The 26,274-nt window shown below is 40.1% G+C and overlaps 1 protein-coding gene across 4 annotated transcripts in view; it reads right to left on the bottom strand.

Annotated features, from left to right (window-relative positions):
* The window catches only part of Unr (cold shock domain-containing Unr), a 75,508-nt gene that overhangs the window by 38,168 nt on the left and 11,066 nt on the right, over positions 1-26,274 (bottom strand). For 2 of the 4 annotated variants that reach the window (XM_071678316.1, XM_071678315.1), the window contains exons 5-10: positions 20,353-20,566; positions 16,276-16,452; positions 12,432-12,568; positions 7,013-7,187; positions 4,727-4,834; positions 295-465 (exon numbers count right to left, since the gene is read on the bottom strand). In XM_071678316.1, coding sequence (XP_071534417.1) covers positions 295-465; positions 4,727-4,834; positions 7,013-7,187; positions 12,432-12,568; positions 16,276-16,452; positions 20,353-20,566 — 982 coding nt within the window. Of the gene's footprint in view, positions 1-294; positions 466-4,726; positions 4,835-7,012; positions 7,188-12,431; positions 12,569-16,275; positions 16,453-20,352; positions 20,570-26,274 lie in introns of all 4 variants that reach the window. The other 2 variants (XM_071678314.1, XM_071678313.1) reach the window with 1 other exon arrangement.

Consider the following 26,274-nt stretch of genomic DNA (forward strand, 5'->3'; position numbering starts at 1 on the left):
TGTAGGCTACATAACAAACAACTAATTCTCCAGAAATGCGGCTCGAGACCTGCAAAATAACAAAATAAAGTCTTTCTGTTTGGTAGACCACTATGCAATGGCCAGAAATAGTTAATCGTTAGTTGGGACAAAATCAAGTAACCTTCCATTCATAATCATCTATAAGAGGTTTCATTTCAATGGGCACATCTAATTACAAGTCTATTGCAAAATCTTCAACAGTTCACTAGCATAATCCTACCACACAGAAAGGATTCCTATCTTCATACACAATCATTAATATGATTCACTTGCCTTATCCCCCACCTGTGGGGGTCTATCACAGTTTTTAGCATAATAGTTGATAGTTTGTTTTCCTCCATCCTGAAGGTAAGAGATGACTCCAGGATCCTCAGGTTTTTCTGGAGATGACTGCCCATTGCTCCTGCTTGGGCTCCTTGGGCTAGCTGGGGCCTCCACCACTACCTGTAACCAAATTGGGGGAATGAGGATAAAGACAGTGACTATATCTAAATTTCTTTTTTTTTTCTTCATAAATATTCGCCACTTCCCATCTTAGGAAGGTAGCATCAAGATCAGAGGAATGAGCCTTTGAGGAAAAAATCCTCACCTGGCCCCCTTCTCTGTTCCTTCTTTTGGAAAAGTAAAAACTAGAGGGGAGGACTGCCAGGTCCCACCCCTTTCAGTTGCCTTCTAGGGCACACAGTGAATACATGGGAAGTATTCTTTCTCCCCTATCACCATGAATAATATCTAAATGTAGAGATAAATAATTAAAAAAGTTTTCTTGCTGTGAAGTCATTTTTCTCTATGTACATACATAACATTCCTAATTGACCAAAAAAAAAAAAAAAAAAAAAAAAAAAAAAAAAAAATGCAGATATGAAATTAGAGTGCGAGCCACTGTGGCCTTTGATGTCTTTCCCCAGCACTACATCATGTGCATGGAGGGGAAGGGGGTGCTGTTTTCATGTGTTCAAGGGTGGCAACAGAATGGATGAAGGCAGCAAGTATGGACATGTACATGAGTATATATGTATATGTTTATGTATATGTATGTATGCGTTGAAATGTATAGGTATGTATATGTGCGTGTGTGGGCATTTATGCATAAACATGTATGTGGGTGGGTTTGGCCATTCTTTCGTTTGTTTTCTTGAACTATCCCACTAATGCAGGAGACAGCAACTAAGTATAATAAAATATGAACTTAGATACAGATTAATCGTAAAAGATGCTAAAATCTTTATGGAGTTTATGAGGTATTTCTGTCAATCAATGTGACATGAAAAAAGTGATTGGTATACAGAGAATGATACATCAGTTTGGAAATACTAAATCTCCTTAATGAACAAAATACAAACCAAGTTTTACTTGATAATGAGCAAAACAAATGTTAAGGCATGGACAATAAAACTTCAAAACAGCAGTCTTTTGAATTTTCAGACTAACCAGCCACAAGGCACTTGCCAATTACTAATATTTGATTACATAAATCTAACCAAATACCTGATACCCTGAATAGCTCTATTAATCAAACTCCACTCAAAACCAAACAAATCTCTTACAGTGTCATTCCTTACATGATCAACTGCCTCACAAACATACTGTCCTCAGGAAACTCTAAACCAATACATCTACCCTCTCCCATTCTCTTGCATTCATGGCCAAGGAAAATATTCATACATCTGTTGGGACTACTACATCTTCAAATACATCCTTCTTTGTCCAAGCAGACAATTATCTCTTCATCCACAGACTTCTCAAAGCATTTAAGCCCTTAACATCTCCCACCTATGACTAACTTCAGCCTCCATGGTTCCAACTGCAACCAAGTCCAATCAAAGGTATCGAAGCACTCCACTTACTCAAGGTCTACCCATTTAGAATTCTTTCTATTTATCAAACTCAAACCCTCTTGTCTAATCTCCCTAGTACAACTCATCACCTTACTTTTCTTCATTCACTCTTAATTTTCTCTTTTACCATATTCCCTTAATTCTGTCACCAGCTTATGGAGTTTCTCTCTCGAGTCTACAACCAGACCTGTATCACCTGCAAACAGTAACCGATTCAAATCCCAAGGCCCCCACTGCCAGTAAACTATAGACTTGTCACTCACTCTGAGACCTTTGCATTCACCTCCCTTATAATCCATCTATAAAGAGACTAACCAACTGATATGATATCCCACATCAATGGCACAGACCCACCTTCACCAAGGACTACTCATCCTCCTCCCCTCCCACTCACACACATGCCCCACTGTCCTGGTAAAAACTTTACTACAAAAGAAAACTTTCCCTTTACCTCATATATTCAAAATACCCTCTATAAAGCCTTCTGTCAAACCTATCACAAGTGCCTTCCTGATCCACAAATGTCACAAACAACTCCCTCCTTTTCTCCAAGTACTTCTCTCAAATTCTTCAAACAAATACCTGGTCCATGAGTCTTTCACCTATTCCTAAATACAGTCACATTACCTACCAACAACACTGTGCCTGTGCACGACATAATCTATTTCACACATACTTGCCGTTTCTCACATTAGTGCAGTTTGTAACAAGTACAGACGAAGAAAAAGTTTCATTCACTTGCATCCACTCCCTAGCCATCATGTGTAATGCATCAAAACCAAAGGCTGCTATACACAACCAGGCCCCACAGACCTTTCAAAGGATTCCCCTAGCAGCTCCATTTGCCCTAGTTCAGTCTTGCTGACATAATAACACACTGTGAAAACAGAAGCTCAATATAAAGAAAGACACATCATCTCCACATTCTCCATTCTAGTTAGGAGCTGTCAGATGTATCATCCATACACTATTCCATCCCTCAAGAAGCTATGGACACGCCAACACAAAGGTAATAATGTAAGTTTTTATGTATTTTCCATAACTTCTGAATGTTAATCTATCATTTCATGTGTACATTTTTCCACACATGTAAATGATTTTCAGGACCATCTCCACTGCTTATGGGTAAAAATATGATTTCTATTTTTCCAAAAACAATTACCACAAACAAAACTAGATCACAATTAGACATCTAAACAAACCAGCAATATAGGTGGGTAGGTTGGCTACAACGCACACATTTCATGCATTACCAAGAAAAGTATTCCATCATCAAAATCACATTTTCTGAAATTACCAACAATCTAGATACAAAAGTCTAAGTTATAAAGAGCAAGTCCTTACGTCTTCAGAGGAGAACTTTCTGCTTCCTCCTACACTTGATCATATGATCAAATCATTGAAAACATACTGAAGATTAAATGAGAGCATGGACATGCACCAGCCACAATAATGATATGAAGTCACCATTCTTTTTGAGTAACTAAAAGCCCATTGTAAGCACCACAGTCATGTTCAAATGAGGAAGAGATAGGATTCTAGCCAACATAAACATAATTAGCAGAATGTTATCTGGAAGGGCAAAAATGGGTATGTTAAAATAAATAGTAGTCCCAACAATATCATATGGATGCGAGGTATGGGATGTAGAAAAGAATGTGCAAAGGAGGGTAGATGAGTTGGAAATGAAATGTGAGGACAATACACAGTGTGAAAAGGTTTGACTGAGTAAGTAATGAAAGTGTAAGATAGAAGTGTAGTAATAAAGAGTGTAGTAAAGAGACCTGAAAAGGATGTGCTTAAATGCTTTGGACATATGGCAAGAATGAGAGGAAAGGCTGACAAAGAGGATGCATGTGTCAAAGCAAATGGAACAAGAACTGGGAGACCAAATTAGAGATGGAAAAATGTGCTGAAAAAGATTTTGAACAATCAGAGCTTGAACATGCAGGAGAGGGAAAGGCATGCACAGGATCGGGTGAACTGGAACAATGAAGAACACTGGGATCGTTGCGCTGTCAATGGATGGAACCAGGGCATGAGAAGTGTCCAAAGTAAACCATGGAAAGGTTTGTGGGGCCTGGTTGTGGATAGGGAGCTGTGGTTTTGGGGGCACATTACACATGAAAGCTAGAGAAAGGATGCAAGTGAATGTGGTCTTCCTTAGCCTGTTCCTGGCTCTACCTTTCTAACATAGGAAAAAATACATTTTTTTTTTTTTTCTTTGTCGCTGTCTCCCACGTTTGCGAGGTAGCGCAAGGAAACAGATGAAAGAAATGGCCCAACCCACCCCCATATACATGTATATACGTATGTCCACACACGCAAATATACATACCTACACAGCTTTCCATGGTTTACCCCACACGCTTCACATGCCCTGATTCAATCCACTGACAGCACGTCAACCCGGTATACCACATCGATCCAATTCACTCTATTCCTTGCCCTCCTTTCACCCTCCTGCATGTTCAGGCCCTGATCACACAAAATCTTTTTCACTCCATCTTTCCACCTCCAATTTGGTCTCCCTCTTCTCCTCGTTCCCTCCACCTCCGACACATATATCCTCTTGGTCAATCTTTCCTCACTCATTCTCTCCATGTGCCCAAACCATTTCAAAACACCCTCTTCTGCTCTCTCAACCACGCTCTTTTTATTTCCACACATCTCTCTTACCTTTACGTTACTTACTCGATCAAACCACCTCACACCACACATTGTCCTCAAACATCTCATTTCCAGCACATCCATCCTCCTGCGCACAAATAGATATAGATATATATATGAAAATAATATAAAACAAAATGATGACAAAAAATAAAATATAAAATGATAAATAAATAAATAAAAACTTTGAAACTTACATGACCCTGCATACCCTCGGTGACTAGGACCTCAAACTTGACCGTGCCTGAATTTACACGATGAATACGGATTGCACTCTGACGATTTGGTGACTGATTTGTTGTGTCCTGTTGTAGATAAGAGAAATAATTTAGATAATAGTTTAGGTGACTAGCAGCATCAAATCGAGCTTCAAATCTTGAACTGAAAACTTACTAATATTAAACCTAGAAACATATCTGCTACAACAGTGGTTATGAACCTTTCTTTGCTTGGCATATCCCTTGGTCACACTGAGGCATCACGTACCCCCTCTTACTGGTGACTTGTCATATTTATTCTTATTCTGTACATGTAGCTTCTCAATATATCTTTCATTCCTTGAACTGCATCTCCTATACCCCTGGGGGTCCTTGGAACCCTGGTTCAGAACCATGCAATCCTTCACTACATATTCAATTTGGTGCCCTATAAAATTGTTTCTCCACAGCTCACATATACATCTATCTACCCATTATCAGGTTTGCATCCGGCTAAATCAAACAGCCTTTACAGCATCACTCAAACACATCCTCAATCAATGCAAAACGTGCCACAATGGAACACTGACTTCCACACTTATAAGAATGCTCCCCACTTTTCACTCCACATACTGAGGCTGACTTGTCACATGAGATCAGTGTCTCCCATAATACAGCATCCATGGAAAAAAAAATTCCATGGTATATTATCCTCAATCAATCCTTCTCGTATGGGCATTTATGTATATACATGAATGAGTATGTGGGTGAATTGGGCCATTCCTCATCTGTTTCCTTGTGCTACCTCACTGATGCAGGAGACGGTGATTAAGTATTATTATAATAATAATAATAATAATAATAATAATAATAATAATAATAATATCCCTGGGGATAGGGGAGAAAGAATACTTCCCACGTATTCCCTGCGTGTCGTAGAAGGCGACTAAAAGGGGAGGGAGCGGGGGGGCTGGAAATCCTCCCCTCTCGTTTTTTTTTGATTTTCCAAAAGAAGGAACAGAGAACGAGGCCAGGTGAGGATATTCCCTCAGAGGCCCAGTCCTCTGTTCTTAACGCTACCTTGCTAACACGGGAAATGGCGAATAGTATGAAAGAAAGAAAGAATAATAATAATAATAATAATAATAATAATTCTTCTTTTCTTTTCATTCATGCTATTCGCCATCTCCCGCATTAGCGAGGTTGTGTTAAGAACAGAGGACTGGACCTCTGAGGGAATATCCTCACTGATGCAGGAGACGGTGATTAAGTATTATCATAATAATAATAATAATAATAATAATAATAATAATACCTCGCAAACGCAGGAAAAAAAAAAAAAAAAAAAAAAAATAATAATAATAATAATAATAATAATAATAATTCTTTTCTTTCATGCTATTCGCCATCTCCCGCATTAGCGAGGTTGCGTTAAGAACAGAGGACTGGACCTCTGAGGAAATATCCTCACCCCCCCCCCCACCCCGTCCCTTCCTTTGGAAAATTAAAAAAAAAAACTGAGAGGGGAGGATTTCCAGCCCCCCGCTCCCTTCCCTTTTAGTCGCCTTCTACGACACGCAGGGAATACGTGGGAAGTATTCTTTCTCCCCTATTGCCAGGGATATAATAATAATAATAAGTATAATTTTTTTTTCTTTGTCACTGTCTCCCGCGTTTGCAAGGTAGCGCAAGGAAACAGACGAAAGAAATGGCCCAACCCACCCCCATACACATGTATATACATACACGTCCACACACGCAAATATACAAACCTACACAGCTTTCCATGCCCTGATTCAATCCATTTCCAGTCACCTAATCATGAGATATATACAAGCATCTAACATGCAAAATCTTGTAATGTAGTACCTATAGTACAAGTGAGGTCAATAAACAATTACTATCTTCAGATCTTGTGTGTCCAAGCATTCTGAAGCCTTTATGTACAGATGTAAAACTCGTAGATGATGTTAACATAACCTTGCCTACTTGACCTTCCACCCTAACTGTCCAAATATCAGTCAGATGGAAAATGTTGCATGTAGCATCTGTAGTACTGGTCTGACCAGCATTCTGTCACATCATAAGATACTGTGCACATAAGCATTTGATGGCATTTTAAAGAACAAGACCTCAACACCTTGACCTATAACCGATATATCCTAAACCTCATCAGATGTGTATCCATCTATGTTACACCTGCAGTTTAAGTCTGATCTCCATCCATCATTTTAGAACTTAGCAGCAAGCAACACAAACAGTAATAAAAAAGTAAAAAAGACCTACCTGAGCAACAGTAAATATGACCTCATCACTGACAGCAATTTCATGCTCTGGATCCAATAGTTCATTGAAGTGGAAAAACAGACGAGCATCACGATCAGCACATTTAATGAAACCATAGCCATCTTTCAGGGCTGCAATAACACCATGTTCTCGTTTCTCCCCAGACACATTGAAACTGAAAGAAAAAAATTCAGATCGATTATCGAAGGTATTATGATGCATGAGCAACACACTAAACTCATAACACAAAAGAAGTGGTTCACTTCAACAACTTTCTTTTTTTTATGGTATATATTTATCTATTCTTTAACAACTTTCTTTTTTTTTTATGGTATATATTTATCTATTTTATCCCTGGGGATAGGGGAGAAAGAATACTTCCCACGTATTCCCTGCGTGTCGTGGAAGGCGACTAAAAGGGAAGGGAGCAGGGGGCTGGAAATCCTCCCCTCTCGGTTTTTTTTTTTTTTTTTTTTTTTTCTCCAAAAGATGGAACAGAGAAGAGGTCCAGGTGAGGATATTCCCTCAAAGGCCCAGTCCTCTGTTCTTAACGCTACCTCGCTATCGCGGGAAATAGCGAATAGTATGAAAAAAAAAAAAAAAATTATCTATTTTGCTTTGTCGCTGTCTCCTGCGTTTGCGAGGTAGCGCAAGGAAACAGACGAAAGAAATGGCCCAACCCACCCCCACAGACATGTATATACATACACGTCCACACACGCAAATATACATACCTATACATCTCAATGTACACATATATATACACACACACAGACACATACATCTATACCCATGCACACAATTCACACTGTCTGCCTTTATTCATTCCCATCACCACCTTGGCACACATGGAATACCATCCCCCTCCCCCCTCATGTGTGCGAGGTAGCGCTAGGAAAAGACAACAAAGGCCCCATTCGTTCACACTCAGTCTCTAGCTGTCATGCAATAATGCCCGAAACCACAGCTCCCTTTCCACATCCAGGCCCCACACAACTTTCCATGGTTTACCCCAGACGCTTCACATGCCCTGATTCAATCCACTGACAGCACGTCAACCCCGGTATACCACATCGATCCAATTCACTCTATTCCTTGCCCTCCTTTCACCCTCTTGCATGTTCAGGCCCCGATCACTCAAAATCTTTTTCACTCCATCTTTCCACCTCCAATTTGGTCTCCCACTTCTCGTTCCCTCCACCTCCGACACATATATCCTCTTGGTCAATCTTTCTTCACTCATTCTTTCCATGTGCCCACACCATTTCAAAACACCCTCTTCTGCTCTCTCAACCATGCTCTTTTTATTTCCACACATCTCTCTTACCCTTACATTACTTACTCGATCAAACCACCTCACACCACACATTGTCCTCAAACATCTCATTTCCAGCACATCCATCCTCCTGCGCACAACTCTATCCATAGCCCACGCCTCGCAACCATACAACATTGTTGGAACAACTATTCCTTCAAACATACCCACTTTTGCTTTCCGAGATAATGTTCTCGACTTCCAAACATTCTTCAACGCTCCCAGGATTTTCGCCCCCTTCCCCACCCTATGATTCACTTCCGCTTCCATGGTTCCATCCGCTGCCAGATCCACTCCCAGATATCTAAAACACTTTACTTCCTCCACTTTTTCTCCATTCAAACTTACCTCCCAATTGACTTGACCCTCAACCCTACTGTACCTAATAACATTGCTCTTATTCACATTTACTCTTAACTTTCTTCTTTCACACACTTTACCGAACTCAGTCACCAGCTTCTGCAGTTTCTCACATGAATCAGCCACCAGCGCTGTATCATCAGCGAACAACAACTGACTCACTTCCCAAGCTCTCTCATCCCCAACAGACTTCATACTTGCCCCTCTTTCCAAAACTCTTGCACTCACCTCCCTAACAACTCCATCCATAAACAAATGAAACAACCATGGAGACATCACAGGAAATAATGATCATGTAAATGCCCTTTATTAAACAAACTGTTCTCATAATGCAAGCTGTGTTGTTTCTCTACTCTAAAACTGCTGAAGGCCAGTGCCACAGGCCCACACAACCACCAAATCCCAGCTAGTGTGATACCCTTTGTAGATATTTGTCCAGGCCCTTCTTTACCCTTAAATTACAAAATACATCTGTTGGCACATCAACTGCACCAAAAATCATCCGAGACTTGATTTTCAGGCCACTGTCTCAAATTGTACAAAAATTGTAGCATTCATAAACCATATCACATGTCCCAGTATGCTTCCTCACACTCCCCATGCATCACTTAGGTCCTCAGCAACATCAATGTCAGTGTGGAGGACTCACTTATGCCACTGTCTCCTTGTGACACATGATGGACTCACTTATGACGCTGTCTTCTAGTGACAAAGGACAATGTCTGTCCCTGGTACAGGTGGTTCATAATTCAAGTCTAGTGCAAAGTGAGGAAATTGTGAAATGTAAACTTAACAGTAATTCTCACATAAACTTGTTTACTCTCTCTGCGTCAGTTACTCACTTTTCCTACTTTTAGGATATTGCACCTGACATACAAAACTTGCCTGTACACAATCAACTACAACACACATCATTTAAGATTTCTGTGCCACTGTTCTACACTTGCATGTTAACTTTAGCACCCCACTTGCTCCTTGTTAGTCCCCTGCTAAAGTCTGGAGACTTCAAGTTTACCCACCCAGGAAGAGAGAAGAGTGAGTGGTAATGATTAAAATCTCTCAAGTTTTTAAAAGAGATCAATGATGCTGACAGTGGACAGTCTTTTGAGAAATGTAAGAACAGAGCAACAAAAAATGTATGTGAGAAATACTTGAAAAAAAAATGGATTTGTATGTTGCATTTATGGATCTGGAGAGGCTTCTGATAGAGAGAGATGCTTTGTGGAAGGTTTTAAGAGTAAATGGTGTGGGAGGTAAGTTGCTAGAAGCAGTGAAAGGTTTTTACCAAGAATGTAAGGCATGTGTATGAGCTGGAAGAGAGGAGAGTGATTGGTTCACAGTGAATGTCGGTTTGCGGCAGGAGTGTGTGATGTCCCCATGGTTGTTTAATTTGTTTATGGATGGGGTGGTGAGGGAGGTAAAAGCAAGAGTTTTGGAGAAAGGGGCGAGTATGCAGTCTATTGTGGATAAGAGAACCTGGGAAGTGAGTCAGTTGTTGTTTGCCAACGATACAACTTTAGTGGCTGATTCAAGTGAGAAACTGCAGAAGTTAGTAACTGAGTTTGAAAAAGTGTGTGAAAGGAGAGAGTTGAGAGTAAATGTGAATAAGAGCAAGGTTATCAGGTTCAGTAAAGTTGAGAGACAAGTTAACTGGGAAGTTAGTTTACATGGAGAAAAATTGGAGGAAATGAAGTGTTTTAGATATCTGGGAGTGGACTTAGCAGCGAATGGAACCATAGAAGTGGAAGTGAGTCACAGAGTGTGGGAGGGGGCAAAGGTTCTGGAAGTGATGAAGAATGAGTGGAAGGGAAGAACATTATCTCGGAGAGCAAAAAATGGGTATGTTTGAAGGAATAGTAGTTACAACAACGTTATAAGGTTGTGAGCCGTGGGCTATAGATGGGGTTGTACATAGCAGGGTGGATGTATTGAAAATGAAATGTTTGAGGACAATATGTGGTGTGAGGTGGTTTGATCAAGCAAGTAATGATAGGGTAAGAGAGATGTGTGGTAATAAAAGAGTGTGGTTGAGAGAACAGAAGAGGGTGAGTTGAAAAGGTTTGGACACATGGAGAGAATGAAAGAGGAATGATTGACAAAGATGATATATGTGTCTGAGGTGGAGGGAAGAAGGAGAAGCGGGAGACCAAATTGGAGGGGGAAGGATGGCGAGAAAAATATTTTGAGCGGCTGGGGCCTGAACATAAAGGAGAGTGAAAGGCGTGCAAGGAGTAGAGTGAATTGGAATGATTTGATATACCAGGGTTGACGTGCTGTCAATGGATTGAACCAGGGCATGTGAGGTGTCTGTGGTAAACACTGGAAAGATCTGAGGGGCCTGGATGTGGAAAGGGAGCTGTGGTTTCGGTGCATTACACATGACAGATAGAGACTGAGTGTGAATGAATGTGGCCTTTTTTGTCTGTTCCTGGCACTGCCTCACTGGAGGAGGAAGAGGAGGAGGGGGGGATGCTATTTCATGTGTAGCAGGGTGGTGACAGGAATGGATGAAGGCAGCAAGTATGGATATGTACATGCGTATATAAGAATATGTCTGTGTAAGTATAAGTATGTATACATTGAAATGTATATGTATGAGTATATGCGTGTGTGAGCGTTTATGTATATACATGTGTATGTGGGTGGGTTGGGCAATGCCTCAACTGTTTCCCTGCGCTACCTAGCTAACGCGGGAGATGGCAGTTAAGTATAACAATAATGAAAAAACAAATATACATAAATTTGTCACATGTCATTTAGCATAATGTCTTAGGTCAATACAACGTACCCAATTTCTAATGTGTTGAGAATCCGTAATGTCAAAAGTAGAAGAGTTGCAATTCAATGCCAAAAAGCAAGCTTTTCTCATTTTTCCATTCTCACATGATATTCTTAGTTTATGGTTTGTGTCTTGCAACAATTTTGTTACTGACTCCTTGGAGCTTCCATGATGATGTAACTAGGATCAATTTTATGTCTGCAGGATGTTCAATCCCTGGCCTCCTTGGCCTCCTCAGCCACAGCAGGACAAGCAGGAGATAGCCAAGTGAGGTGTGGGGTGATATTTAAAATCTTATCTACAAGTGATAACTCTGCAAAAAATCTATTTCATTTAATAAAAGAACATAAAAGGCCTTTACCATAGTCTTCAGACCCAGACTTACACTACTTCAGACAACATGACGAACAAAAACCATGACATCAAGAAATCTCATTATTGTTTATGTGGGAGGACAATGTTCTCTACATCTCTATTAGAGCTTTCCAATAATCATGTTAAATGAATTATTGCTTTTTCAGGTCTGCAACTTATCCTCCTATAAAAGAAGTCTTACTTGTTCTAGTCTGAACCTTCAGCACATTTTTCTCACAAGTAGGCATCTTTTGCATGCCTGGATTGCTTCTACAATCAAATATTACAAAAACTCCTCTGGTGTTTTGCCATGTAGAAATTATTCCCACTATGTCACAGACATCTTAACAAATTTCCATTTTGCATACTTACTGATGATACTGAATTTGCTGAGTTCAACCCAATAATGGTATGTGTTATACCATGATGGTATGCATTCATAATTGTCACTTCTATCAGCCCTTTAAAAACTCACCATTTCTAAAATCAGAGACAATAACAGTATCAAAAAGGAAATTATTCTTCGTTATCAAATCATGCCTGAAAGAAAATTCCGAAACTTCAGATTAATTGCAAAACTAAACAGAAACCTATTACTCTGAAAGCTGTACCTGTCATCCAAAAGAGATATATTGGTTGCCTTCTGTAAGTGGTCACGACGATCAGTTGCAATGTTGAACTGCACCCAATCTCCATGACGCAGAGTGAAATCACCCTTCTGATCACGCTCCCCAAACTTAACCTCAACCTGCAACAGTCATCGTAAGATGTTAAATAAGACCAAGCCTTAAGATATTCAACTGCAATACCATCTACTCAAACTACCTTGCCACATCTTCTCTTATGCAAGGCTTTCACCAACGTTGCCATTTATCTTCATCAAACCACTTGCCATATCTGCCACCCTATCATCAAACAAACATTCAACAAACTTTCAAAGTACTCAATGCATCTGCTCTTCACCGTATCTGTTCCTGTTATTACCAATCACTCTCCTTTCTACCTACTCACACACACACCTTCAGCTACTGAAAAAAACCTACTTGCTGCCTCTTAAAGCTTTCCTCCCACATAATAAGCTTTCCTCCCACATTATGTATTTGTAAGACCTTCTACAATGCATCTCACTTTCTCCAGATGCATAAATGTCACATACAAATCCTTCTGTTTCTGTAAGTATTTCTCATACACATCCTTTAGAGCAGACACCTGATCCACATATCCTCCACCACCCTACTGATAACCTTGCTCTTATTCACATTTACTCTCAACTTTTTCCTTTCGCACAATTTTCCAAACTCAGTTACCAACTTCTGCAGTTTCTCACTCGGATCAGCCACTAGAGCAGTATCATTGGCGAACAACAACTGACTCACTTCCTAGGCCTGCATATTTGCCCCTTTCTCCAAAACTCTTGCATTTACCTCCCTAACCACCCCATCCATGAACATATCAAACAACCATGGGACATCACACACCCTTGCCGCAGACCGACATTCACTGGGAAACAATCACTTTCCTCTCTTCCTACTTGTACACATGCCTTTCATCCTTAGTAAAAACTTCACTGCTTCAAACAACATACCTCCCACACCATATACTCTTAAGAACTTCCTCAACGCATCTCTATCAACCATATCATAAGCCTTCCCCAGATTGTTTACCAAATGTTGTCTTAGCTACGTCTCTTTGTTGTATATCAACTGACTTATATTTCTTTCTTGTATCTCCCCTAATGATGTGATTATTACATGAAAGTGCACTTGGGAACTTATCGTATTTCATTTCCCCATGGACTCATAGGAATATACTTGATCACAAGCTAAAATGGTGATCCTTTCCAATGTATATATGTATGTGTATGTGCATATATGTGTGTGTGTGTGTATATGAGTGGATATGTCTTACTTTGTTTCCTGGCACTAACTCGCTAATTTTGGAAATAGCAATGAAGTATAATAAAATTTTAATTAATTTATTCATTTATCTTACTTGATTGCCATTTCCTGTATCAAGGAGGAAGTGTCAGGAAACAAAGAAAGACCTATCCACTCATGTACACACATATACTTACATGCACATAAGAACATAACATTTACATATAATCAACATATACATATATATATATTTTTTTTTGCTTTGTCGCTGTCTCCCGCGTTTGCGAGGTAGCGCAAGGAAACAGACGAAAGAAATGGCCCAACCCACCCCTATACACATGTATATACATACGCCCACACACACAAATATACATACCTACACAGCTTTCCATGGTTTACCCCAGACGCTTCACATGCTTTGATCCAATCCACTGACAGCACGTCAACCACGGTATACCACATCGATCCAATTCACTCTATTCCTTTCACCCTCCTGCATGTTCAGGCCCCAATCACACAAAATCTTTTTCACTCCATCTTTCCACCTCCAATTTGGTCTCCCACTTCTCCTCGTTCCCTCCACCTCCGACACATATATCCTCTTGGTCAATCTTTCCTCACTCATTCTCTCCATGTGCCCAAACCATTTCAAAACACCCTATTCTGCTCTCTCAACCACGCTCTTTTTATTTCCACACATCTCTCTTACCCTTACGTTACTTACTCAATCAAACCACCTCACACCACACATTGTCCTCAAACATCTCATTTCCAGCACATCCATCCTCCTGCGCACAACTCTATCCATAGCCCACGCCTCGCAACCATACAACATTGTTGGAACCACTATTCCTTCAAACATACCCATTTTTGCTTTCCGAGATAATGTTCTCGACTTCCACACATTCTTCAAGGCTCCCAGGAATTTCGCCCCCTCCCCCACCCTATGATCCACTTCCGCTTCCATGGTTCCATCCGCTGCCAGATCCACTCCCAGATATCTAAAACACTTTACTTCCTCCAGTTTTGCTCCATTCAAACTTACCTCCCAACTGACTTGACCCTCAACCCTACTGTACCTAATAACCTTGCTCTTATTCACATTTACTCTTAACTTTCTTCTTTCACTCACTTTACCAAACTCAGTCACCAGCTTCTGCAGTTTCTCACATGAATCAGCCACCAGTGCTGTATCATAAGTGAACAACAACTGACTCACTTCCCAAGCTCTCTCATCCACAACAGACTTCATACTTGCCCCTCTTTCCAAAACTCTTGCATTTACCTCCCTAACAACCCCATCCATAAACAAATTAAACAACCATGGAGACATCACACACCCCTGCCGCAAACCTACATTCACTGAGAACCAATCACTTTCCTCTCTTCCTACACGTACACATGCCTTACATCCTCAATAAAAACTTTTCACTGCTTCTAACAACTTGCCTCCCACACCATATATTCTTAATACCTTCCACAGAGCATCTCTATCAACTCTATCATATGCCTTCTCCAGATCCATAAATGCTACATACAAATCCATTTGCTTTTCTAAGTATTTCTCACATACATTCTTCAAAGCAAACACCTGATCCACACATCCTCTACCACTTCTAAAACCACATACATATATACACATACATATTCATCCTCTCTCCCTTTCATCCACCCCACCCCACAGGAAACAGCCTCAGTGAGGTAATGCCAGGAAACAGAAGAAAGACTACATCTGCTCACACTCATTCTCTAGCTGTCATGTGTAATGTGCCAAAACTACCTCACGCCAAAAACTGTCCTCAAAACATTTCCAACATATCCACCCTCCTCTGCACAACCAATCTCACAACCTATCTATGACCCATGACTTGGAACAATATAATGTTGTTGGAACTACTTAATCTTCAAACATAGCAATTTTGCTCTCTGAGATAATGTTCTCTCTTTCCACACATTCTTCTTATCTATTCATTATTCTATTATACTTGATCGCCGTTTCCTGCATGAGCAAGATAGCGCCAGGAAACAGACAAAGGAAAAACCATCTACTCACATACACATGTACACACATGTACATATTCATACTAGCTCGCTTTTATCCATTCTCGACACCATCTCTGCCCCACAGGAAACAGCACCACCATCCGCTGCATCAGAGGTAACACCAGGAAGCATACGAAGAAAGGCCACATCTGATCACATCCATTCTCTAGCTGTTGTGAGTAATGCACTGAAACCACAGCTCCCTTTATATTTTTTCCAGGTTCAAAAATCATACAATGTCTGTAACTGGAGAAAATAGAATTACTAGTCAAGGAAGATCATAGTAAGTATATCATGCTATCCCTGCCTCAGCAAAATTTTTTGTAGTTCCCTTCCAAACAAAAGGAGCCCATCTTACATGCTCTCACATGGAGCACAGCCCTGACACTGCAAGAACCCTATAAAGGGGGTTCTGGGGTTATATATAACAATAACAATATTTTTATATAATATTAACATTCTCCAGGTCCCAGTATAAGCTTTCTTCAGAACACTTTAATTAATTCTATATATCAGAAATAACTCTGGCACTAACCTCTGAGCGGTCTTTCCCCCTGTAGCGTATACGGCCAGTCAGTGGATCCTTCTGGTTGTGTCTTGGGTTCTTCTCCACAGGCTTTAAAACCTGACCCTTAATCAACTCCTGGTTTATATCTTCGAACACCACTGTTCCAGGACTCAACTTCACCATGTTTGTTGCAACTTCCTTGCCCTAAGGATATAGTTATAAATGCAATATCAATCCGAAATTACTAAAGTTCACCAAGTTGCAATATTAATCTAAAATTATCTGATGTCGGGGCATATACAGGGGGATGGGGGGATTTAGGAGGAGAGGAATTGTCCCTCCACTTAAGCCACAATATCTGTCTATAGAAGTCTGTGATACCTGTTCATTCCCTTCGGGAACTCTCTCAAAGAGGTGTCAATGGCAAAAGAAGTCTCCATAACTGATGAACTCAAGTGCTGCTTCTTAACCTTTAGGGCCTCACCCTTAACAGGCCACTGGCAGAGGGCAACTCTAGAGCAGTCTTTCCAAAAGCTCCTATCTAACGTTCCTGCCAACTACTACCTTATGTGTCTGCCGGAAGTTCTAACCTCCTACTACTACCTAATGCCCCTTTCTAATGTTCCTACCGACTACTTCTATCTTTTGCTCCTACCATTTTGCCAAATGGCTGGGTCAGCATAGAGCACTCACCATAGGAAAAGCTAGAGTTGCAAAGAATGAAATGTGTGTGATGTGTCATCAAAGTGTTATGTATGACAAGAAGAGACGGTATGTTTGTAGACACAATTCCGGTAATCCACATATGGGTGAGGCAGAAAGAAAAGACAGCTATCTGGTCAAAGGAATGCAACTTGACAACCACTGAAAAGCTAGCTCACTACACAGCCATAACTAACCCTCTCAATAACCAAGCAAGTATCATTAGTAATAAGTGGTGATTCTTTTGCCATGATCACCCCCTTGATGAGAGTTCCCGGGAGGGAATGGGCACCAAAGATATAAACAAACTTTTGGTTTTTCCTATTCATGATCTAACACACCACATACATATAATGTGTATCTATTTACATACATGTATTTAATGTATGTATGACTCATGGTGAGGTGCCTGAGGATTGGCGGAATGCGTGCATAGTGCCATTGTACAAAGGCAAAGGGGATAAGAGTGAGTGCTCAAATTACAGAGGTATAAGTTTGTTGAGTATTCCTGGTAAACTATATGGGAGGGTATTGATTGAGAGGGTGAAGGCATGTACAGAGCATCAGATTGGGGAAGAGCAGTGTGGTTTCAGAAGTGGTAGAGGATGTGTGGATCAGGTGTTTGCTTTGAAGAATGTATGTGAGAAATACTTAGAAAAGCAAATGGATTTGTATGTAGCATTTATGGATCTGGAGAAGGCATATGATAGAGTTGATAGAGATGCTCTGTGGAAGGTATTAAGAATATATGGTGTGGGAGGCAAGTTGTTAGAAGCAGTGAAGAGTTTTTATCGAGGATGTAAGGCATGTGTACGTGTAGGAAGAGAGGAAAGTGATTGGTTCTCAGTGAATGTAGGTTTGCGGCAGGGGTGTGTGATGTCTCCATGGTTGTTTAATTTGTTTATGGATGGGGTTGTTAGGGAGGTAAATGCAAGAGTTTTGGAAAGAGGGGCAAGTATGAAGTCTGTTGGGGATGAGAGAGCTTGGGAAGTGAGTCAGTTGTTGTTCGCTGATGATACAGCGCTGGTGGCTGATTCATGTGAGAAACTGCAGAAGCTGGTGACTGAGTTTGGAAAAGTGTGTGGAAGAAGAAAGTTAAGAGTAAATGTGAATAAGAGCAAGGTTATTCGGTACAGTAGGGTTGAGGGTCAAGTCAACTGGGAGGTGAGTTTGAATGGAGAAAAACTGGAGGAAGTGAAGTGTTTTAGATATCTGGGAGTGGATCTGGCAGCGGTTGGAACCATGGAAGCGGAAGTGGATCATAGGGTGGGGGAGGGGGCGAAAATCCTGGGGGCCTTGAAGAATGTGTGGAAGTCGAGAACATTATCTCGGAAAGCAAAAATGGGTATGTTTGAAGGAATAGTGGTTCCAACAATGTTGTATGGTTGCGAGGCGTGGGCTATGGATAGAGTTGTGCGCAGGAGGATGGATGTGCTGGAAATGAGATGCTTGAGGACAATGTGTGGTGTGAGGTGGTTTGATCGAGTGAGTAACGTAAGGGTAAGAGAGATGTGTGGAAATAAAGAGAGCGTGGTTGAGAGAGCAGAAGAGGGTGTTTTGAAGTGGTTTGGGCACATGGAGAGGATGAGTGAGGAAAGATTGACCAAGAGGATATATGTGTCAGAGGTGGAGGGAACAAGGAGAAGAGGGAGACCAAATTGGAGGTGGAAAGATGGAGTGAAAAAGATTTTGTGTGATCGGGGCCTGAACATGCAGGAGGGTGAAAGGAGGGCAAGGAATAGAGTGAATTGGAGCGATGTGGTATACCGGGGTTGACGTGCTGTCAGTGGATTGAAGCAGGGCATGTGAAGCGTCTGGGGTAAACCATGGAAAGCTGTGTAGGTATGTATATTTGCGTGTGTGGACGTATGTATATACATGTGTATGGGGGGGGGTTGGGCCATTTCTTTCGTCTGTTTCCTTGCACTACCTCGCAAACGCGGGAGACAGCGACAAAGTATAATAATATAATAATATAAATAATTACATATATGTATCTTTATGTTTTACACACAATATATAGTTTTTTCATATTTGATCACCATTTCCTGCATTTGCAAGGGAACACTGGGAACAGATGAAGGAAGGCTGCATTCGCTCCCATCCATTCTTCAGCTGTCATGTGCAATGCACTGAACACACAACTCCCCATCCACAAACAGCCCACAGACCTTTCCGTGGTTTACTCCAGCTGCTTCAAATGTTCTGGTTCAGTCCAGTGACAGTATGTTGACTCATAATCTATGTGGATTTAAATTCATTTATACATGCAGACCTTTCTTTACAAGATGATAAATAACCTTATATTTATCATAAACATAATATACGTATAATATATATATATATATATATATATATATATATATATATATAAGGGAGCGGGGGGCTGGAAATCCTCCCCTCTCAGTATTTTTTTTAATTTTCCAAAAGAAAGAACAGAGAAGGGGGCCAGGTGAGGATATTCCCTCAAAGGTCCAGTCCTCTGTTCTTAACGCTACCTTGCTAACGCGGGAAATGGCGAATAGTGTGAAAAAAAAAAAAAAAAAATAATATATGTATCATAAACATAAACAATAGTGCAAGAGAAACTGTATCCTTTCTCAAAAAATCATCTAAAATAGTCTATGCATAAATCTGGATTCTTGCACAGATGAAGCTGCCTGTCAAGAAGTCCTTCTGGAAAGCATGTCAAAGTGTATGGGTTAAGGAGAGCTATGAAAGTGAGAGGATTACAACAGAAAATTAGTTCAAGACAGCACAGTTCTACCAAACTTGACCTATGGTTGTAAAATTTGGATGTGGTATACCAATCAGAAGACAGGATGCTGAAATGAGCTACTTGTGAGACACTATACGAGATACAAATGGGATGGTATAGGTAAAGCTTAAATGTATAGATGTGACATGTTAGAGAGGGAATGTCAAGGGGTGTGGTGTTACACAGTGAATTACACAAAATGCCTTGTAGCAATTTAGTTATATAGAAAGGTGAACGACAGGTAAAGTTAATGCACAACAGGAAGACAGAAGGAAGTGAGAAACAGCTGGCATCCTGAGTGGGGAAAGTGGGGGAATATATAAAGGAAAGACCCCAGGAAGGAACAGTGGGGAAGGAGCATGTGTGGGAAGTGTGTTATGATAAAGCAGCCTTGAGACTGTACAATAATGGTCATCACCCAAAACAGAATTCCTTGGTGGAAGAGAGCATACAGTTGATAGTCATCATATTAGAATGTGTAAAAGCTGGACTGTAATACTGCAAGTATTCTAGTATAAGATCTAAATGGCATCTAATAAAAAAGAAAATCATCACCTACAAATTTGTGCTGGATCTTAGTATAAAAAGAGGGTTTTTAACATTCTTTTCAACATACAAACTGTTAAAACACTGGAGGAACTCACGTTCCGAGTCTGTATGTAGAACTCAACATCATCACCCAGTTTAAGTCCTCCAGGAATATTCTTGGCCTCGGAGAAATGGAAGAAAATTTCATCAACAACATCGGCTCTCTCGATAAATCCATAGGAGTCTTTGATGGTGCTCACTACTCCTTGGTACTTGACAGGCTGTGCAGGATTCTCCAAACGCACATGACGTGCAGCTAAGTTGCCCGTCCTGCTTTAAGGAACAATGGTTAATTTCAGTAATAAGTAAAATATCATAAAGCAGCGCCTTAGAGTCATACAAAAGAAAAACTGAACCACATTTTTTTTTTTAGTCAAATCCATTCCCACTTCCATATGGTTGGATCACGTGACTAAAATCTCTTAGTTCATTAACTTGTATCTTCAATGTAAGTCCAACGTGCTGAAAAGAAATAAACCTTCCCCTACAATTCTTGATCATTCACTTTGAAATCTGAAGCCAATTCATCGGGAAACTTATCCCCATTCAAAATTCCAGCAACACATATGCAATGCTTATACTGCACATGATCCAAAGTCCTAAAAGAGCTACAGTCTCCAACAACTCCCACTCTGCAATTGTCTACATAATCTGATGTCTATCTCTTCTCCTCATACCTTCAAGTACGTTACCATACATCTTTACCGAACTATTATCTGCCATACATCCTAGAGCCAAACAACCTTAAACTGATTTCTTCACACAACACAACTTTCTCCCTTAAACTGATTTCTTCACGCAACACAACTTTCTCATCTTAATATTCATTCTCTTGATTACAACTAGACTATGTAAACCATAAATCATCATCAAATCTCAAATTTGGTTAATACATCTAAGAAGCAAAAAGAACTGATAGAGAAGATACACAGGAAAGCAACAAAAAAGGAACAAGAGTTAAGATAGAGCTACAAGGGAAGGCTAAAAGCTGAAACTCTGCCCACCTTGGAGGAGGCAAGAGGGGTGACTTGATAACAGTTTTATGTTTCTAAACCACACTGATGACATAAGCTGCAAACATTTCTTCAAAATATGGAGGGGTACAACAACCACAGGACACAGTATGTAATTAAGCAAGGAATTTGTTAAAAAAGATGCAAAAAGTACTTTTAATCTAAAAGAGCAGTGGTTGAATGGAATAAAATAACTGATGACATGGCTAATAAGACAGCATACAAAAATCTAAGATGCAAGATAAACTCCCTCCCCTTACAGTACGAATACCATTTTGGTTTCCAAGCTGGCTGCCATTAGATGGTATACAGACTGAAACATATCTATGCCAGTGGATAGGATTTGAACCAAAAAGGATTGTCATGAAATTATAATGCACCTGATGAGATACAAATATCCAAATATATTTCATAATTCAAGAAAAATACCATCTCACACACGCTAACCATGTACTACAATAAAAACCGATTATCCATAACAAAAGCCAAGAAAATGTCCAAAACAATGCCTTTTTTCCAATTTTTGTTAGCTACTCTCCATTACCTGAAAAAACTGAAAAATTAATACAGATAAGTAAAAATATTTATCCCTGGGGATAGGGGAGAAAGAATACTTCCCACATATTCCCTGCGTGTCGTAGAAGGCGACTAAAAGGGAAGGGAGCGGGGAGCTGGAAATCCTCCCCTCTCGTTTTTTTTAAATTTTCCAAAAGAAGGAATAGAGAAGGAGGCCAGGTGAGGATATTCCCTCAAAGGCCCAGTCCTCTGTTCTTAACGCTACCTCGCTATCGCGGGAAATGGCGAATAGTATGAAAAAAAAAAGTAAAAATATTACAAATTACACACGCATCACACGACAGTGATTATGGTACTCACCACCTAGTGTTTTATGGTGCTGGTGATTGTCTATAGAATCCCCATGTGCTTTCTAGCACATGGGAGCACTGAAAAATGTGTGGGGTCGAAAACGTTATCTCAGAGCAAAAATGGGTATGTTTGAAGGAATAGTGGTTCCGACAATGCTATATGGTTGCATGGTGTGGGCTATTGATAGAGTTGTGCGGAGGAGGGTGGATGTGCTGGAAATGAGATGTTTGAGGACAATATGTGGTGTGAGGTGGTTTGATCGAGTAAGTAATGAAAGGGTAAGAGAGATGTGTGGTAATAAAATGAGTGTGGCTGAAAGAGCAGAAGGGGTGTTTTGAAATGGTTTGGTCACATGGAGAGAGTGAGTGAGGAGAGATTGACAAAGAGGATATATGTGTCAGAGGTGGAGGGAATGAGGAGAAGTGGGAGACCAAATTGGAGGTGGAAAGATGGAGTGAAAGGGATTTTGAGTGGTTGGGGCCTGAACATGCAGGAGGGTGAGGGGTGTGCACAGAATAGAGTGAATTGGAACGATGTGGTATACCAGGGTCGACATGCTGTCAATGGATTGAGCCAGGGCATGTGAAGCGTCTGGGGTAAACCATGGAAAGTTTTGCGGGGCCTGGATGTGGAAAGGGAGCAGTGGTTTCGGTGCATTATACATGACAGATAGAGACTGAGTGTGAACGAATGTGGCTTTTGTTGTCTTTTCCTAGTGCTACCTTGCGCACATGCAGGGGGAGGGGGGGTTGTCATTTAATGTGTGGTGGGGTGGCGACAGAAATGAATTAGGGCAGACAGTATGAATTATGTACATATGTATATATGTATATTTGTGTGTATATATATGTATACGTTGAGATGTATAGGTACGTATATGCGTGTGTGGACGTGTATGTACATACATGTGTATGTGGGTGGGTTGGGCCATTCTTTCGTCTGTTTCCTTGCGCTAACTTGCTAACACGGGAGACAGTGACAAAGTATATTAAAAAAAAAAAGAAAAACAAAATTCAAATAATCGAAAATATTGTTACTTGGTAAAGTTGGTTCCCCGCTAACCATTTTAGATATCAAAACTTTTACTGAATATGGAAAGATTTCCAAGTTTGTTGCAAGGGCAACCTCTTATGTCTTGTTCTTCAGGCCTTAGTGTAATTCTCAAATGTTGTAGCTATGAAACATGGCAATTTAAGCCCTAACAAATCAAGGGCTTATAGGAGTTCCAAAAGAATCAAATAACCATGACCACACAACACTTCCCTGATGTAAAGACACCTTCAGCTAGAGCCACTTAACCTCCTATCTTCCTACTTGCACATATACCTTAACTCTCCAAGAGAAAATGCATCCTTGCAATTGTAACTATAGTGACCCAAATATACTTATCTACCTATTCATTTAAAATTGCTCCAGGACCCCTTTCTAAGAAAAGACCCATATTACCTGAAACTTCTTCCCACGAGCTCCCACAACTCCAAGGCTGCACTACCTTGAGCAACAGGGAAATGATTGACTCGTTTGAAGTAAGACGTTCTCTGAAAAACTGTACTCCTGATAATATAACCCTGCCAAAGGTGATTTTTCCTTGCTGCGTAACATTGTACTGGTGGAGTCGGGTGGCATCCCCACATATTCATGTATGTAAATTCAGAGTTACAATACAGAGAATAATCAGGTCACAGAAAAGCCTGTATGTGCTTAGTAAAAAATAAGCTTAGCTTAAAGAATAAAGCTAATTGAAGGAATTATTCTTCACAAACTGTCTCAACTAGACTCACAGCTTTAACAACAATGCACATGCTGGCAACCTAGAAATTCACGACCAAAAAATTTTCAAGTAATCTTTCTGTGTGTAAAGTGAAGAAAACTTTTCATGATCATTTTCACAGGCAAAATATGTGAAGCAAAACTCAAGTCAGGCTGTAGGTAACACCTATTCTGTCAAATCATATGAACTCCAAATAACCCAATCAGATAATTTCTTACCTCAACTCCTGTTCAGGCATACGTCATTCAACTACAAGGTAAATTCTTTCACAAGTTCTTATGCTCTTAAAATTTCTTCATTAATGGCAAGGAAAATATCCATCTACACCAAAGAGATATGTAATGTTCCCAGCTGATACCCTAAGAGATAAGGGGCAGATAACAACCACCTCTACTATGTACTTTATACTTTCTCCTCGTCGTCAAATCAGGGTAGCCTATAAAGTATCTTCCTAATCAAATTCAGTTGCAGACCATTTTCACAACAGGTATCAAAGACATAAAAGAAACATGCAAACATTTGTAAGAGAATCTGGTATGCATAAAGTAAAGGAAGAGAGCCTAAACAGCTTACACTTAAGAAAACAAGTAGAAAATGAGAGATGCCTTAGCAATTACACATAGGGAAAGAAGTCAGCCTGCCTAAAATATAAAAAGGCATAGAGTTATGAGGACACCATACAATGGTGAAAATGGAAACACTCACAACTTGACAACAGAATGGATTCTGAGGATTTATAGCAAACCATCAGTGAAACAGCAGCATGAATATGGTCAAAATCCCATCAGTAGGGTATACGGCAGGAAATTAAGCTTTTCTAACACACTTTTCTACATAACATGACCAAACAGCCTATGACCTCATTAAGATACATCATCTTTTAGGTAAGCAAATGTAAAAATTTTGAGGTATTCATCTTGTAAGTCAGATAATTTTCATTTAACAAAATCTGCATCCACAGTATTATCTACTTTTGAATAAGCTACATGCAAGACTTAGACCACATATATATTTGAAATATGACAGTGTTCAGATTGCACTTTCAATAGTAAAAAAAAAAATCATCTAAAAGGTCATGAGACGTTTCTTAGTAATCAAAATCATTAGGAGTAAATAAATTTCATAAAATACAAGAAAGTGATTTCCCCATGAAACGAATAATGTTGCACCTGTATTTCATAAGAAGCTTATGTGCTCAAGATGCGTGATATCACACCAAGCAGGACGTATAGGGAACAGATACTACACACCAAACCTACCACACTTCATTACTTCAAATTTCACAATGCGCCACTAGTCATATTGGTTGTACAAAATTGTTTGACTGATCATTGAGTGAAATAACCTCCCTTGACACAAAAGGGACTCTTTGAGCTACTTTGGCACAAAAAGTCAGCTGAATATTAAAAAAAAGTACAAAAAGTTAAAATATCAACAGATACTGGCCTCTGCATGAGGATTAAGAGTTAAGGTTTGATATATCTATCTATCTACATATCTGACGCCCATTCTAATAACATGTAACTACTGAACTCTAATGCCACTTCTTACCCTTTACTGCCTCACTCTTACCTGCCACTGGGAGAGGGTAACTCTAGCACAGTTTCCAGAGGCCCCTACCAAATGTTCCTATCAACTACTTCTACCCAATGTGTCTAACTGGTCTTGCTGGCCTCATTCACTGTGACCCCCTAATCTGGAAGAAGCTTTCGTTATACAACTTTAAATAAGGAAAAGGAATAGCATTTCCTTCTAGACCAAGGGGAATGCCTAGAAGTTATAACAAAACTAACTGCCAGTCAATCCTGCCCTAGCAAGGTAATGTCAGGAACAAACAGCAGTCTAATTTTCACACATCTATCTAATCATGCTTTGTGGCTTAGTGTACCAAAACCAAAGCATCCATCCACAACCAATCCCCAAAAGTATTACTCCCTCATTTTTTCATACATGTTCATCATTTCTCTGCTCTAAAGAATTAGTGCCACGAGTGGGAAAAATAGCCTTATCAACTCACATCCACGTCCTATCTGTCATGTAAAATGCACTAAAACCAAAGCTCAAGCCCTAAGGCCATTTTGTGGTTTCTCCTTATATTTCATGTGCCCTGGTGCAGCCCAATGACAGTGCACTGCTCAATCTTGTTCTATCCCATGCAAGCCTCCATCCCCTCATGAATGTTCAGTCTCCCCAATCCCAATGAAATCATGTACATCCCTCTTAGTCAATCTCTCTGGGCTCATCCTCTCTATATAATCAAACCATTTCAGCACATCATGGCCAGTTCTTTCAGTCATACTCCCTTACTCCAAAACTTTCTCTCACAT

This window comes from Panulirus ornatus, chromosome 27, assembly GCF_036320965.1.
Source record: "Panulirus ornatus isolate Po-2019 chromosome 27, ASM3632096v1, whole genome shotgun sequence".
NCBI classification, from domain to species: domain Eukaryota; kingdom Metazoa; phylum Arthropoda; class Malacostraca; order Decapoda; family Palinuridae; genus Panulirus; species Panulirus ornatus.